The sequence below is a fragment of the Erinaceus europaeus genome, chromosome 4, assembly GCF_950295315.1.
Source record: "Erinaceus europaeus chromosome 4, mEriEur2.1, whole genome shotgun sequence".
Classification (NCBI taxonomy): Eukaryota; Metazoa; Chordata; class Mammalia; order Eulipotyphla; family Erinaceidae; genus Erinaceus; species Erinaceus europaeus.
In genome coordinates, this window is record NC_080165.1 from 95,403,248 (window position 1) to 95,421,147 (window position 17,900).

Here is a 17,900-nt window from a genome sequence, read left to right on the forward strand (position 1 = left end):
ACCTGCAGCCCTGCTTCAACACTCGTGAAGCTTTCCCCCTGCAGGTAGGGACCAGGGCCTTGATCTCAGGTCCTTGCGCACTGTAGTGTGTGCACTTAACCAAGTGTGCCACCGCCTGGTCCCCCCTGTTCTATTTATTAATTAGAAAACCAGAGCATTGCTCTGCTACATGTGCTGCAGATCAAACTCGGGACCCAATGCCTGTAAGTTATATGCTGTTTTACTGCATCCATCACCTCCCCAGCCAAAATTTTAAAAATAAGGGGCCAGATGGTGGCGCACCAAGTTAAGTGCACACATTACAGTGCTCAAGGATCCAGGTTCAAGCCACTGGTCCCCACCTGCAGGGGGAAAGCTTCACAAGCAGTGAAACAGGGCTGCCATTGTCTCTCTGTCTCTCCCTCTCTATAACCCCCTTCCTTCTTGATTTCTGGTTGTCTATCAAATAAATAAATATAATTTAATAATAATAATAAGCTTTAATAAGAAGAAGAAGGCTGCCAACAACTTGAGAGCCTTAGCGTTGTTGAACTCATTAAAGCTTGTTTTCTTCACATTGTAGAATAGAAAGACAATATTGGTTGTTGTATTTTGTCTCTTAAAGATTCATCTGATAATGCCAGGCAGCTCAGAATAATCTTCCTTTTCACTTACTGAGATCAGCTTACTAGGAACCTTAATTACATCTCCAAAAGTATCTTTACTGTATAGTAGCACAGTCGTGAAAGTGATATCCTGCCATTTGCACAGTCCTGCCCTCAAGGGAGAGGACATTACATAGAGTGGGTGCACCAGGAATCAGAATTTTTGAAGCTGTCTTAGAATCCTGCCTACAACAGAAATAATATTACTGAAGTGCCAAACACTGATCACAGCTTCTACCTTAGAGTGAAATGGTATGATATACTAAGTCTATATATATATTTTTTCCCATTTGTTGCCGTTGTTGTTTATCGTTGTTATTGCTATTGTTGTGGTTGGATAGGAGAGAGAAATCGAGAGAGGTAGAGAGAAAGACAGATACCTGCAGACTTGCTTCACCACCTGTAAAGCGACTCCCCTGCAGGTAGGGAGCTGGGAGCTCGAACTGGGATCCTGATTCAGGTCCATGCACTTTCCACCATGTGCGCTTAACCCACTGCACCACCACCCAGCTCCCTAGATCTATATTTTTAAATGAGATTTGTTTATCTGCCATTGGGTTATAAAATTAAAAAATTAGGGGACCAAGGATCCAGGTATGGTGCACCTGGTTGAGCACACATGTTACAGTGCACAAGGACCCAGGTTAGAGCCCCTGGTTCCCTCCCCACCTGCAGGGGGAAAGCTTTGCAAGTGGTGAAGTAGTGCTGCATATGTCTCATTGTCTCTCCTCTCTATCTACCCCCTTCCCTCTTGATTTCTAACCAACTCTATCTAATAAAGATAATAAAACTTTAAAATATATTTTAAAAAATTAAGAGGCCAGGCAGTGGTATCCCTGGTTAAGTGCTTGTGTCACTGGGCTCAAGCCCCTGGTCTCCACATGAAGTAGAAGCTTCACAAGCAGTGAAGCAGGGCTTCAAGTATCTCTCTGTCTCTCCTGCTCTATCCCCTTCTCTATCAATTTCTCTCTCTGTCCTATCAAATAAAATAGTGTTTAAAACTTACTACAAGCTATTTTATTGTCATTAGTCTCTACAAATCTTTGGCCACTGAATATAGTCATTGTGTGAAAACAGCATTTTGTTTTCTATTGTTTTGTGAGAAAGAAACTAGAATATCACTCCATCTTGTGCAGTGCTACTGATCAAACCAGGGTCTTAGGCATATAAGTCATATACTCTGTGGTAGCTGAACCACCTCCCTAGTCCCCAAAGCAAAATCCAACTAAATTCTTGAGATAGACTGTGCTGTTTCTTTTTCATAAAATCTGCCCTTTCTTCCTTCATTGCTACATCTTTTTTTAATATATATTTATTCCCTTTTGTTGCCATTGTTGTTGGATAGGACAGAGAGAAAATGGAGAGAGGAGGGGAAGACAGAGGGGAAGAGAAAGATAGACACCTACAGACCTGCTTCACTGCCTGTGGAGTGACTCCCATGCAGTTGGGGAGCCAGGGGTTCGAACCAGGATCCTTACGGTCCTTGCGCTTCACGCCAACATTGCTAGATCTTAACAACTCCAGACCAGCTTTTTCAGATAGAGAGATGGAGGCAGAGAAACAGAGGGAAAGATGCCACAGCATCAAGATTTCCTTCAGTGCAGTAGAGACCAGACTTGAACCTGAGTCAAAGCAGGCACACTGTCCAAATGAGCTATCTTAGCCACCCCAAATCTGACATTTTTTTAAATAATTTTATTTATTTTAATAGAGAGATATCTGATAGCTAGACCAGAACATTACCCAGCTCTGGCTTATGGTGGGTGGTACTAGGGATTGAACCTGGGACTTCAGAACCTTGGGCATGAAAGTTTTTTTGCATACCACTATGCTGTTTCCCCAGCCCCCCCCCCCCGACATTTTTTTTAAAGATGTACTTACTCGTTAATTAAAGATGTGGAGAGAAAACCAGAGCATCACTCGTACATGCAATGCTGGGGCTCAAACTCAGGCTTGAGAATCCAGTGCTGTATCCACTGCACCACCTGCAAAATCTGACTTGTAGGCAAAATAGAAATTCCTAGTAGCATCTAAAGCACCAAATATATACATCATAACTTCAGAACCAAAAAAGACTATCTTGGGTGATTATGGAAATTTGATCATATTTTGACACTTATAAGTGGGATTTAAGGAAAGCTATACTGAAGATATCTCATTTTAGTAGGTAAAGAATTTAAAGGGACTATTATTTCTTTATAAACAGTAACTTGTTCTATGAGGAAGCAAAATGTTTTCTGTCTTGGCTCCATAGTTCATAGCCCACAAAACCTACCTGAGTTGTAGTTGTTCTGGTGTTGTAACTAGATTAGTTATAACTAATGGAGAAAGTCCTCTATTTTTCTCTTTACCTTTTTTTTATCTTCATACTGAGAGAGGCTTTCATAGATGCTATCTTATGGACCTTAAGGAAGTTTTCAGGTAAGAAAACTTAATTTTTTCCCTCTTCATCTATGGATGGTTGTGAAGTGGAATGCATAACTGTGTAGTCTTTGCATATTCCTCACTGAGCAGACTGTCATTGACCAAAGAATTGTTCTTCTGTTATTTCTTTACTTCTCACTATAGACCCAAAAAATGTAATTATAAAATAACAATAAGCTACAAGTGACAATAAAAGCAGGATTGGGAAAATTTTAAGATTAGGAATCAAGGATGGGAGTAGATAACATAGTAGCTTAATGGTTATGCAAAGAGAGTCTCATGCCTGAGGCTTCAGAATCCCAATTCAAGTTCAATCCCCTGCACTACCATAAACCAAAGCAGGGCAGTGCTCTGCTTAAAAAAAAAAAATGCTGGGGGGGGGGGGGTAGATAGCCTCATGGTTATGCAAAAGACTCTCATGCCTGAGGCTCCAAAGTCCCAGGTTCAATCTTCTCTCCTCTTCCCTCCCCCCCCCACTAACATAAGCCAGAGCAGTGCTGATGTCTCTGTCTCTGTCTCTCTCTATGCATTTCTTTCAAAAATAAACAAAAAATTTTTTTTGTTGTTTTAAAGGTGATCCAGGTGCTGGTGCTGTAGATAAAACATTGGACTTTCAGGCATAAGGTCCCAAGTTCAGTCCCCAGCAGCACATGTACCAGAGTGATGTCTGGTTCTTTCTCTCCTACCTTTCTCATGAATAAATATTAAGATTTTTTTTTTAAAAAATGATAAGTAATCAAAATCAGAGGAACAAAAAGAACATCAATTTGACTCTGGTTTCTGTCCCCGAAGTTTAGAGAATTATGTGGCTCTTACTTTCGAAAATGAGAAAAATAGACACTCCAAGGAGGATATAAAGATTTTCTTAAGGGCCCAGATGGTGGCACACGAGGTTAAGAACACATAGTACAAGGTGCAAGGATCCCTTCTTGAGCCCCTGGCTCCCGACCTGCAGGGGGATCACTTCACAAGCAGTGAAACAGGTCTATAGGTGTCTCTCTGTCCTACTCCAAGGAAGGAAGGAAGGAAGGAAGGAAGGAAGGAAGGTGACCACCAGGAGCAGTGGATTCGTAATGCCAGCAACAAGCTCCAGTGATAATTGTGAAGGCACCAAAAAAAAAAAATTTTTTTTTCTTAACACTCTAAAGGAAACATGTAAAAATGGGTTTACATGTGGGAAAAAGAAAAGTCTACAAATACTCCTTTTTTAAGTAGTTTATTTATTTATTTTGGATAGAGACAGAAAGAGGTAAGGAGGAGATAGAGGAAGAGAGACACCACTGTCTCACTGCTTGTCAAGTTTTCTTTTTTTTTTTCTTTTTTGCCTCCATGGTTATTGCTGGGGCTCGGGTGCCTGCACCATGAATCCACTGCTCCTGGAGGCCATTTTTCCCCCCTTTTGTTGCCCTTGTTGCAGCCTTGTTGGAGTTATTACTGTTGTTGTTAATGTCATTCGTTGTTGGATAGGGCAGAGAGAAATGGAGAGAGGAGGGAAGACGGGGAGAGAAAGACAGACACACCTACAGACCAGCTTCGCCCACTGTGAAGCAACTCCCCTGCAGGTGGGGAGCCGGGCCCGAACCGGGATCCTTCCACTGGGGTTGTTGCACTTTGCACCAAGTGTGCCTAACCCGCTGCGCTACCGCTCAATCCCCTGTCAACTTTTCTATATGCAGGTAGGGACAGGCTTGAACCTGGTTCCTCGAGCACTGTAATATGTGCGCTTAGCCAGGTGCACCATTGCCTGGCCCATATATATAATTCTTATGCAGCTGCATTAACCTGAAAAATCTAAAAATAAAAGGGCCAGGTGGTGGCGCACCTGGTTGAGCACACAAGTCACAATGCACAAGGACCCCAGTCCCTGTCCCCACCTGCAAGGGGAAAGATTTGCGAGTTGTGATGCAGTCCTGTAGGTGTCTTGTCTGTCTTCTCCTTCACTCTGTACCTTCCCCTACCCTGTCAATTTCTGGCTGTCTCTATCCAATAAGTAATAATAAAAATCTTTAAATTAAAAATAATTCAGCGTGTATTTTTTACCTTCTAAAAGTAAATCTAAAAATCTTCTGTAAGTGTAGAATTCTTCCCATTATGAAAAAGTCTATCTTCTCTATTTTGTTATCATAGATTCAGAGTTATTCAGCTTGTATTCTAATAGGTCTTACCCTGTTTTATTTTTATATGACACTAGCCAAAGAAAAAGAACATGTCGGCCTACCAAGTGTTCTGTAAAGAATACCGTGTTACCATTGTGGCTGACCATCCAGGTATAGGTAAGAGCATTTCTGGTTTTTAGATTTGGGGCTTTTGGTGGGGGGGGGGGGTTGTAAGGCCTTTATTTTGTTTTGTTTTCTAGGTGTATCTCTGAAGCAGTGCAGGTAGTTCGGTCAGCAGGCAGTTTCTTCCCGTAGTATTATAAAAACACAAAACTCATCTCTCGGTTCTGCAAGTCATTTTAGATTTTCACTTAGTTCACACTATCATGAGAAATAAACTTTCTGGGAGTCGGGCAATAGCGCAGTGGGTTAAGCGCATGTGGCGCGAAGCACAAGGACCAGCGTTAAGGATCCCAGTTCAAGCCCCCAGCTCCCCACCTGCAGGGGAGTCGCTTCACAAGCTGTGAAGCAGGTTTGCAGGCAACAAAAAGAAAATAAATATTTTTAAAAATAATAATATAAAAAAGAGATAAACTTTCTATATATCTCTTTAGCTGACATAATAAGAAACTAAGTAAAATTAAATGTTATGGAGTACTGTGCATAAATATCTAGTTGTTCATTTCAGAGATTCTGTTGCATGCTTTTTTTCTCAAATTGCCCTCAGGTGTGAGACACACTATATTGTTTGTATTTATCTCTAGTATAGTTGGTGAGTTAAGAAAAGCACTACAGGGTGGGGGTAGATATCATAATGGTTATGCAAGTGATTCTCATACTTGAGGCTGGCTCCAAAGTCTCAGGTTCAATCCCCCGTACCACCATAAGCCAGAACTGAATAGTGCTCTGGGCGAGAGAGAGAGAGAGAGAGAGAGAGAGAGAGAGAGAGGGGAGGGGGCAGAGAGGCACTACTAGGTGGGCCTTATACAAATTTCATTTGCCTGGTGTGTAATAGCTTCCTGACCATCAGGGTTGTTTATAAGACTCACATAAAGTTCCATGTGAGTGTGTGTTTAAAAGCCTGACTGGAAGGACAACATTACACATCTGGAATAATGCTTCTGAGATGCTCTGGGAAAATTCTTTGTTTCTCAGCTCAGAAATTCAGTGGGAATACCTTTCATCAAAATCTACATATGTTCTGTAACATAAGTTGATAAACTCTGTATTGTGGAATCAAAAGACACCAGAAAGATGCTTATGGGGTAAATTCCTAGAGAGTAGATGTATGTGAACTTGAGCCTATTTCACGACCATCAGAACAGCCCCCATGAAAAAACAACCAGAAAAGTAATAAGAGTTTAGCTTAGTTTTCTGAAAGGATTTTTTTTTTTTTAATGAGAAAGGAGGAGATAGAAAGAACCAGATATCACTCTGGTACATGTGCTTCTGGGAATTGAACTCAGGACCTCATGCTTAAGAGTCCAATGCTTTATCCACTGCACCTGCTGAACCACTCTGAAAGAATTTTGTTTTCTTCAAATCTGACCTTCAAATCCCTTTTTCCAGTTTTTGTTCTTACAAATCCTGTGTTTTGTTTATAGTGGGACCTTTATTGGGTGTGTGTAATTTTTTTTTTTTTTTTTTTTTTTTTTTTTTACTATTTTACGCCAGATTTTGGGGAACTTAGTAAAAAATTGGCTGAAGTATGGAAGCAGTTGCCAGAAAAGGACAAATTGGTAAGTACACTATTTCACAAATACTTTTTTCCTTGCTTTATACATGATTCTCCTGATTTTCCTTTAGATCCTGTAACCAAGAACACTAAAACTATGGGGTGGGGGGGGCTGCTAATTAGTGGAAACCAGCGTAGCAGAAGACCTTAACACTGGTTGGTGCCAGTTTTTTCTAGGTCAGAATTAAACTGCAAGAAATCTTTTTTTATTATTATTATTATTATTATTATTATTATTATTATTATTATTTATATCTATTCCCTTTTGTTGCCCTTGTTGTTTTATTGTTGTAGTTATTATTGTTGTTGTCGTTGTTGGATAGGACAGAGAGAAATGGAGAGAGGAGGGGAAGACAGAGAGGAGGAGAGAAAGATAGACACCTGCAGACCTGCTTCACCACCTGTGAAGCGACGCCCCTGCAGGTGGGGAGCCAGGGTTCGAACCGGGATCCTCATGCCGGTCCTTGTACTTTGCACCACCTGCGCTTAACCCGCTGCACTACAGCCCGACTCCCGCAAGGAATCTTTTTTATCTAACCTCATCTGATTTTTTTTTCAGCCCCAACAAACCTTATATTCAAGTCAAAAGGTAGCCTAAGTGAGCAGGGAGTTGACCCGGAAGTTAGAGAGTACAAGGCTTGTGTTAGTTCCAGATTTGATCTCTGACATATAGTAGTGCTCTGTGCATGCTCTCATGTGCATGTTTGCTTTCTCTCTCTCCCTCTCTCTCTCTCTCTCTCTCAGCCCCCTTACCCACACACATACATGTGTGTCTACTAAATAAATCTTTAAAGAAAAGGGAAGGGAGGAAAAAAGCATGACCTAACCTGTGCAATAATTGAAGTGTGAGAAGACAAATCTAAAGTTGAAACTCTCGACTCTGGTAATTAGCTATGATCAGAGAAAAGCCATCCACTGCAATACTATTTAGCAGGCATCCTGGTTCTATGCCATCATCCTCATCAGTGACTATCAAAGAATGTGAACTGTGCTCTACTATCATAAATCTAATGAGACAGTGACAGTGACAGAATCTTTCACTTTCCACTTGGATGATATGCATGTGAGAGATGCCTTAGAATTACGGTCTTATTCAGCTACAGTTCATCTGGGCAAAACTAAGGTGGTTTTGCCCAGGCAGATTATCTGTTTCTGTGTCATTGTAATCTTGGCCAGCCAGCAAGCCAAAAACCACATTTGCACTGTGTTGGTGATTAAACTGAGGTCCTTGCTTTTGTGTGATGCCACTTCTTTTTTAATGTTTTAGAAAGAGAGAGAACCAAAATACCACCCCAGAGTTCTTTTGTCTCAGTCATTAGCCGGGATCGAAACCAGGGCCTTACATATGAAGGCATATACTCTGCCACCCACTAAACCATCTCCCCCAGCCCTGGAAGAAATAATTGAACTAGATAAGCAAGATGAGCATAACAACCCTGATTATTTATACCATGGTATTACATGTCAACCTTAAAATTATCTGAGATCAGACCAGTAGTTCAGAGGAGTTTTTATAGTTCTCTGCTAGACTATTGACTGTAATCACTTCATGAAATCTGTCCAGTGACCCTCAACTTAAAAGTTAGTATCATCCTTCTTGCTTCCCTCTTCACTTTTTTTTTCTTCATTCTGCTTTTCCATGATGTTTTTCTCATTCATTCCTTTTTTTTTTTTTCCTATTTTGTTGTTTTAAATTTTACTTTACCCTCATTTGACTGCAGATTTGGAAGCAGAAAGCTCAGTATCTCCAGCACAAACAGAACAAAGCAGAGGCTACAACTGTGAAAAGAAAAGCATCCAGCTCAGAAGGTCCCATGAAAGTAAAAGGTAGTGACCACACCCCTGCCCCTGTTTTGCTTTTGGTTTTTTCCTTAGAACACTGGATTTGCTTCTCTAGTAGGAACGTGGGAGAACAACCTATATATTAAAATCAGATATTCGTGTTTGTTGATATTCATATTGTTGATGAATACTAAATGTTTGCCAAATAATTTAGAAAATGTAAATCAGAAGTCAGTACATTTCCTCTTATTTTGTTCTTTCCTCACAGTACTGAGGCATCCTGCAGTGCCTTGGTATATACTTCCAGTGTTCAAACCCAGGCTGCACACACAGCAAGGCATGCTCCCTGCTGGTTGAACTATCTTCTAGCCCCTCAGTAGACTTTCTGTAAAGGGCCGGAAAGTAAATAGTGTCACTTTTGTGTGTGTGTGTGTGTGTGTGTGTGTGTGTGTGTGTGTGTGTGTGTGGTTGGCTATATTTTATTATTCAACTGCCATTTTAGAATGGTTTAATGCCATTGTTGGTTCGAAGGCCAAAAAAAGCAACAGGTCATGGACCAGCTTTGGACTACAGACTTTACTTTTGCTAGTGCCTCACAGAGCTCATCAAAAGGGAAAGTAAGGAAGAACATGTTTGCAGTTCTCAAGGACATAGGCAAGCTTTCTCTCTCCCTGTCACTGTTCTCAGCTTCGTCTGCAGGAGTACTGTCACCCCAAAAGAAGTCTTCGCCTACCACCATGCTGTTACCAGCATCGCCAGCCAGAGCCCCTGAGACAGAGCCCATTGATGTCGCTGCTCACCTTCAGCTGCTGGGAGAGTCCCTAAGCCTCATTGGTCACCGCCTGCAGGAAACTGAGGTACATGTGACAACCAGCTGTGTGACCCTAGTTTCTGCTATGAACTGGATGCATGGATTCATTCCACATATGTTCTTTGTGTGGTGACTTCCTGCTTAGTTTTTCTAGGTGATCTGGATACACTGATAAGACATAAGATAATAGAAACATCTAGAGCTTTAGGATCTACCTGCTAACCCTCAAATTTTACACTAATACCAACCCATTGAGGCAGTGACACAATAAAGAAGTTAGAATACTGTTTTTTTCCCCCTACAACATACTTTTATTTTTAAAAAGTACAGTGAGGAACCCAGAGATAGCTCACTTGGTAGCATAAATACCTACCATGTGCAAAGCCCCTGCATCACATGGAGTAGCCTGGCATTGGGGGACGTTCCATAAATGGTGGAGTAGTGCTGTACTTTTCCTCTCCCTCTGTTTCTCCATCTTTTTTATCTCTATATCTGCAATTTAAAAGAATGAAAAAATAAATTTAAAAAAAGAAATAGCACATGCACTAGGCCCTGATAACACAAATATACACACACCACGCAATAGAAAAACTGAATAAAATTCCCATGGGAGTTTTGATCACTTTACTTCAAGAGTTTGGAATTTCTGTGAGCATTTCTAGCAAGGTTTTAAATGGAGTGATTATATAGGAGATTAATGTTCTCTGCATCTTTGGAAATAGGTAGCAAATAGGGGGTTGCTCTTCATTGCTCCACACTTACATTGTACAGTCCTGTATACCCTAGGAAGGTTTTTTTGTTTGTTTGTTTGTTTGTTTTGGTTAAGATTTTATTTATTTATTAGTGAAGGGGAAAGGAGGAGAGAAGAGAACTATGTGGCATATGTGCTACTGAGTATCAAACTCAGGACCTCATCTCATACTTGACAGCACAAGACTTTCTCCACTGTGCCACCTCCCAGACTACTGTAGGAAGGTCTTTATTCTTTAAGTTTCAATTTCAAAATATCTTAATCTAAAAGACTCTTGATATTCTATTTCTGGTACCTTATTTAATATGTAGTCAAAACTTTTTTTCAACTAGCTTAGTAGTAAGCTATTTCAGTTCTACAGTGGATGCTAAGAAGGACATTTTAGCACACACAAAAAAGAATTACTCTCTAAGTTACTAAACCCATTTTTAGATGTGTTGGGGTTTTTTGTTTGTTTTGACATTTTATTTATTTTAATGAGAATGATGCAGAGAGAAAGAGAAAAAGAGATCAGAACACTGCTCACCTCTGGCTTATGGTGATGCTGAGACTTGAACTTAGAAACTCAGAGGCACAAGATGGAAGTCTTTTGCATAACCACTGTGCTATCTTCCCAGCCCCCTTTAAATTTTTTTGTTTGTTGTGAGAGGGAGGGGGAGGAAGAGAGAGGGCAGAGTATTGCTTAGCTCTAGCATAGGTGGTGCCAGGAATTAAACCTGCTGCTTTCGTTTCCTTAGACAAGTTGATGCTCTAACATACTGAGTAAAGCCATTTCTAAGCCAAGAAATCAGTGGGGAAATATAAAACTATTCACTTGCTTATATGTGGAAGTTGAATTATTCAACATATAAAAAGTCAGACAATAAGAGATAATGTGAAATCTTAATTTGGGGGAGAAGAGAAGGAATAGTTTCTAGAAATTTAGCAAATGTCCATAAGCAAGTGGAGTTCTTTCATGCAGTCTCAGATATTTGATATTTCCAAATAGGTTTTACTAGGAGAGAGAGAGAAAGACTGTCTTATTTAGGTTTTTTGTTTGGTTTTATGTTTATTTTGACAGTGAGAGAGAGGAGGGGGAGAACCAGATCATCACTCTGGTACATGGAATGCCAGGGACTAAACTCAGGACCATATGCATGTGAGTTCTGTGCCTTATCCACTGTGCCACCTCCCGTACAACATAATTAGACATTTATACAGCTGCTTTACTGAGATGAAATTAGCATACTACAAACTTTGCCATTTTAAAATATAGAATTAGTGGCTTTTAACTTATTTACACAATTGTTGATCCATCACTATCCAGTGTCAGAATATTTTCATTGCTCCCAAAAATTAGCCACTGCCCATTGTCCTACTAGTCCACTTTTTCTATTATGCAAGAGGAATAGGGAGTTTCACATAAGGTAAAAGCCAGACCACCACTCTGGTACAAACAGTGCAGGGAATTAAACAGAGAACCTTAATACAAGTCGGCTGTTGAGCTTTTTGCTTAGTCTCACAAGTATTTTCTAAAACATTGTCAAAATTGGCATAGAAATATCAAAATAATTTATGTTTACATGTAGCCTGTGTGCCACCTGATATTACTACACTTTTTTCCCTTTTGTTTCTCTTGTTGTTTATCATTGTTATTATTATTGTTATTGCTGTCGTTATTGTTGGATAGGACAGAGAGAAATAGGGAAGACAGAGGGGGAGAGAAAGACAGACACCTGCAGACCTGCTTCACTGCTTGTGAAGCAACTCCCCTGCAGGTGGGGAGCCGGGGGCTCGGACCAGGATCCTTAGGCTTGCCCTTGCACTTTGTGCCATGTGCACTTAACCCGCTACACCACCGCCCAGCTCCCATTACTACACTATATTAAAGTGGTTTTAGGAAATAGGCAGTGCCATACCTGGTTGAATGTGCATGCTACTATGCACAACAACTCAGGTTCAAGCCCCTGGTCACTATTTGCAGCGGGGAGGCTTCATGATCAGTGAAACAGTGCTGCAGTTGTCTTTTTTTTCTCTCTCCCTGTTTATTTTCCCTACCCTCTCAATTTCTCTGTCACACATTCTCTCTTTTCTTAGTTATTTTTGGGTAGAGACAGAAATTGGGAGGGTAAGATAGGAAAAGAGACAGACAGACACCTACCTGTAGCCCTACCCTACCACTCTTGAAGCTATTCCCCTGCAGGTAGGGACCAGGTACTCTACCACCTGGCCACTCTCTGTAACTACATTTTTTCCATATATATTAAAAAATATATATATATATATATCCCAGCATGCCTTACTTCTAACCATGTTCTCATTCTGCTCTGTGCTAAGTGAAGCAGTCATAGTGGTTAAGTTAGAGAACAAAGAGTTGGAGGAAGTTAGAACAGGTTTTATGAAAAAGAGTAATGTTCCAGCTGAACCTGAAAAGAAGGTGAGTACTTTGTTCCATGGTGATATTGGAGAGAGATTTTCCAAATGAGGAAAAGAGTATACATGAGTGTAACTTAATCTTCTCCATGCAGTAGCTATACCTGTTTTCACACGCACAGCATAGTAATAGCTCACCCCAAGACAGAAGCTGTGATGAAGAAAGCCTGGGTGAGCCTGAGTCTGCAACAAGCAGTCTTGAGCCCAGCCCTCCTTCTCTGAAGCATATCCTTCTATGCTCCTTCTATGCTGCAGCATATCCTAGATGGCATATTCTCATGGTGCTTCTAGTTGAAACATGATATGAGAGGCTATATTTGCTGTGTGCTTTCTTCTCTCTTACCTCTTAGAACCACAGAGGTACAGAGACTGTAAATTGAACAAGATGGTAAAAAGATTAAAATGAGGGGGGAGGGTAGATAGCATGATGGTTATGCAAACAGACTCTTATGCCTGAGGCTCCAAAGTCCCAGGTTCAATCCCCTGCACCACCATAAGCCAGAGATGAACAGTGCTCTGGTAAAAAAAAAAAAAAAAAGGTTGAAATGAGCCAAAAATTTTTTTTTTCTTTTTTCCTATTTTATTGGATAGGACAGAGAAATTGAGAGAGAAGGGGGAGATAGAGAGGATAGAGCAAGAAAGACACCTGCAGACCTGCTTCACCACTCATGAAACATCCCCCCTCCAGGTGGAGATCAGGGGCTCAAACTCTGGTCCTTTATACATGATAATGTGCACACTTAACAGGGTATGCCACCAAATTTGTTTCTTTATGAGTGAACAACTCAGTCCAGAAAAAATAGCAACATCTACCTAAGTCCACATTTGTGGAAAAATATGAATGTTTATATCAAATATAAATTTATAGGACTATAATTCTCACATTTGAAGTCACATTTGAGCTATATTTCTGGAGTTTAGAAGAAAATTTCTTTTCCATACCTGATTTCCACAAATCATCCCAGCAGCTCTTTGGAATAAGGCAGTTTCTTCTCTTCCTGTTAGGTGACTTCCCCAGGATTTCATAGAGCAAGGTGGGCGTAGGAATAGAAAGGAAACCTAGAAATGTATATTACAGATGTTTCCTTTTAAACAGCTTTCAGAGTTATCAAAACAAATAACTTTTGTTTCTGCCATAAGTTTCCTAGAATTACCTGAAACTTAAAGAACTCTTTGAGGGTCTTATCAGCCAGAACATGGAGGAAAGGGAATGTTGGCAGTGTGATTTCAGTTACAACCTGCTCTCCTTTCATGCTGTGCTTTACAGGGCATGGTCGCTGTGTCTGGCAGTTTGTCAGTGCTTCTGGATTCCATAATCTGTGCTCTTGGCCCTTTGGCATGTCTGACCACACAACTACCTGAGTTGAATGGCTGTCCCAAACAGGTCTTGGTGAGTTTTCTTTGGATTGTTTGGTCTAGACCCTGGGGATCCAAAAAGGTGCCATCAAACTTGAGCTCATGAGCCTTCCTGCCACATGTCAGTTTCTGCTTTCATGGAAACTGTACAACATGCCATTTACCAAAATAGTCCTTGAAAGGTGCCTTTGGATGTACTGCAAATCCTTTGTTTTCCTGTTTCCTCTTCTATACAAAAAGAAAGCACTTGAGTCTTCTGCCTCTAGTTTACTATAATTAATGGGAGAGGTCAGCAGAAACGTTCTTGGCACAAGCAGCAAGGGGGTGTCATCTTCTCACAGTTTTCCTTTTATTTTTTTTTAATTATATCTATTTATTTATTGGATAGAGACAGCCAGAAATGAGGATGGGGAGATATAGAGGGAAAGATACCTGCAGACTTGCTTCACCATTTGCGAAGCTTTCCCCCATACAGGTAGGGGGTGGGGGCTCAAACCTGTGGATCCTTGTGCATTGTGACATGTACACTCAACCAGGTGTGCCACCACATTTTTTTCCTCTAGCTTTTCTTTCTCCTCTGAACAAAGAAACATGTCTCAGTGACTAAGATAAGGTATTCTTCAGTTAATCCTTTTTTCCTTGTTTTGCAGTCAAATACACTAGACAACATTGCTTACATCATGCCTGGACTGTGACATCAAAGAATCCGGGGGCAGAAACACTGCCCTGCCCCCCTGTCGCTGGTTTGTGTATATATGACTGTTCAAATTTCTTCACTGGCCCTGGGACAAAGGGTTTAAATTTTTATATATAAACACAAACACACATGCATATATATATATATATATATATATATATAATGTACCATATATACATATGACTAACTACTTTGATTCGAATAATTTTATGAAATGCAAAGATTTAGCCAAGAGGAACCCTTGGCATGAGTAGGGACGTAGGATTCTTTTTTTCTCCTCTGGTGGATAACTCTGCCTTAAAAATCAATGTAACTTGGGGCTGGGGGCTTGTTCTGGGTGCCATGTGCATCTCTTTTATGGACAGCTAAAAATGTGATATTTTTCCAAACTCAGTTGTACCTCCAGACCCATCACTGACCATTTGCCTTACCTGTCTTACATTTGAAATGTAATAGGAAAGATTATAGGAAGATGCCAGTTGACTGAAAGTATAAAACCTTTCAACTTGAAGTGATCTAAATGGGATTTGTCAGAATTATTCCCAACTCATGGTTTCTGCAATGGCTTAGGTGAACTTAGGAGGCGGTTCATTCCAATTTCTGCTAAACAGAAACAAATTTTATTACAATCATTGGCCACCTAAATAGAAGCCCAAGGAGTTGTGTGAGCCCTGGAAGCATAAAACACATTGGAGAGGACTAAGCTGTCATTGTTACTAGCTGAACTGCATATTTCATGAACTGACCCAGGATATTTAGTGTGCAGAACTAAAAACTGGTTATCTTCCATTGGCAGTACTAGCTTAGCTACTGAATCCTCACGGGGTTTACTGTTTTAGCTGCTTAGTGGTTGTGGAAGGTGAACTTTGCCCAGTGTGATTCTCAAATCCTTACTGGCTCCCCTGGTGGGAAGATACACAGTGTTCTGTATTCCACATGAGGAAATTGGGGGGAAAAAAAAGAAAAATACCTGATTCTCATGTAGGGTTATTTATGTGCGCGTGTGAATATATGTTTTAATTATGTGTATTTAACGCTTTAAAATCTTAGATTTTAATTTATCCTGTAAATTTCTGTATATATAATTTAATAACAAAAGTCTCCACCAGCAGCTGTGTGTGGAAGATACAGATTTGTCATTTGCTTCTTTCATCTTTCCTCTGATCTCCTCTAAAGCTCCAAATCATCTACATTTTAAAGTTTTGTGCCTCAGAGAGGAATCATTATGTTTAGATTCTAATTCTTTACAGAGAACTTTCATAGTCTTCAATAATGTCAAAAAGTGAAATAAAATAAAAAGAAAGGTTACCATGCCCAGCTGACCTCATATCCAGAGAACCAGATTTTTGCTACCCTGTTGCATAGAAGACCATTGAGCAGTTGAGGGTTGTTTTTAAATTTGGTGTAATTCCCTGTCAAAGCCAAGGTTTCTTCCCCTGACGTAGATTACACGGTGCACAACACCGAAGTAAATCTCATGAGGACAGTGCAGCCAACCTGCATCCCATTTAATCCCTTCCATTGTCCCTACAAGTATAACACAGGGCTTTGTTCCTTAAAGGTATTCTGACTGCTAAATGCCTTTCTCAGCTCAGTCAGACAGTTTTGAAATTTAATTGGGGGAAATAGTGAAGGAAACGTGAATGGGAGCCAAGACCAAGAAGAGTCAAAATCTTGGTTTGATTTTATGTGTTAGAACCTATACCGTGCCACTCATCTGGACCCTTGGAAGTTTCCTGTTGAACACAGGGAAGGGCCTTTATCTGGATTAGTACAGAACATAGTCAGCCCTACCATTGTCATCTGTGTACATTATTAAAACCAGAAGTGGGCCTGCTTTTTGTTTATTTTCCTTTGAAATCCAACCCTATCATATTTGTATTTAAAATTTGTACACATTTGTATAATAATCTGTACCTTGTGGTATTTGGTACTATTAAGAGGGAAAACTTTGGATTCAGACCTTCTTGAACTTTTTATACCATTGTTTTATTTTTTTTTTTAAATAAAATCTAGCAGTTTGGTCCAAATTCCATTGCGATTGTATAAAGAAAATTTTGTACTTATATTATTAAAAATCACATTTTTAATATTTGTAGTCCAGTCTCAGGTATCTTTTTCCCTGCTACTAACCAAAGATGCTACAAAATTATTAAACCTGTATGCTGCTGTAATTTTAAGGGGAAAAAAGGTGTGAAGTAGAGATTAAGTTTCTAAGCTTAGTTATTTTTTCAAAGACACATCTTGCTTTGGTATGTTTTTACATTCCATTTTTTGGGTTTTTTTTTTTTTTTTTTTCTTTTTTTAGCACCTGCAGACCTACTTCACTACTCCCCTGCAGGTGGGGAGCCAGGGGCTCGAACTAGGATCCTTAAGCTGGTCCTTGCGCTTTGCGGCCACGTGCACTTAACCGCTGCGCTACCACCCGACTCCAATATTTTATATTCTGAAGGCACTCATGTTCCTTTTGAAAATTGCAAACCCAGTTAGTCTGAGAAGTATAGCTCATTGGCAAAAATGAAATTATACATTTGGATTTTGGTCTAACTCAGAATGTCTTAACAGTCTTATTTAAGGGTTATATCTGGATCACGTGCTTAAATATATCCCATGCTTTTTTTTTTTTTTTCCTTAATACTGCCCTGACTTAGTGAGCTGGGTAACTCAATCTTGATAAGCTTCCAAAGTTCTCTAAAACTGTAGCTGTGTCCTTGTCTCCAAACCTGTAACCGACCAGTCTGGCATGAGCTTTCATAGTATTGTGGGGGGCTGGGTGGTGGCACACCTGGCCCGGGTTCAAGCCAACAGTCCCCACCTGCAGGGGGAAAGCTTTGTGAGTGGTGAAGCATTGTTGAAGGTGTCTCTCCCCCTACCCTCTCTGTTTCTGGCTGTCTCTATACAATAAATAAAAATAATTTTTTAAAAATTGAATATCTGGAGATTTGACCTCAAGATAAAAATTTTAGTGCAGTGGTCTGGGAGGTGGCAGTGGATAAAGCATTGGACTCTCAAGCATGAGGTCCTGAGTTCAATCCCCGGCATCACATGTACCAGAGTGATGTCTGGCTCTTTCTTCTCCTATGTTTCTCATTAATAAATAAATAAATAAAATCTTTAAAAAACTAGTGCAAACACAAGGAGTTGATATTCATAAACGGTGAAATAAGACTAACTGAAAAGCTAACATCTATG

The 17,900-nt window shown here is 40.1% G+C and overlaps 1 protein-coding gene across 5 annotated transcripts in view; it reads left to right on the forward strand.

Moving 5' to 3' along the window:
• Positions 1-17,334, forward strand: part of HMGXB4 (HMG-box containing 4) — a 33,025-nt gene extending 15,691 nt beyond the window's left edge. For 3 of the 5 annotated variants that reach the window (XM_060190097.1, XM_060190099.1, XM_060190096.1), the window contains 6 exons: positions 5,260-5,341; positions 6,839-6,903; positions 8,621-8,726; positions 9,369-9,538; positions 13,923-14,045; positions 14,662-16,806. In XM_060190097.1, the coding sequence (XP_060046080.1) occupies positions 5,260-5,341; positions 6,839-6,903; positions 8,621-8,726; positions 9,369-9,538; positions 13,923-14,045; positions 14,662-14,706 (591 nt within the window). In that variant the 3' untranslated portion in view covers positions 14,707-16,806. Of the gene's footprint in view, positions 1-5,259; positions 5,342-6,838; positions 6,904-8,620; positions 8,727-9,368; positions 9,539-13,922; positions 14,046-14,661 lie in introns of all 5 variants that reach the window. The other 2 variants (XM_060190094.1, XM_060190095.1) reach the window with 1 other exon arrangement.
• The last annotated feature ends 566 nt before the right edge of the window (positions 17,335-17,900 follow it).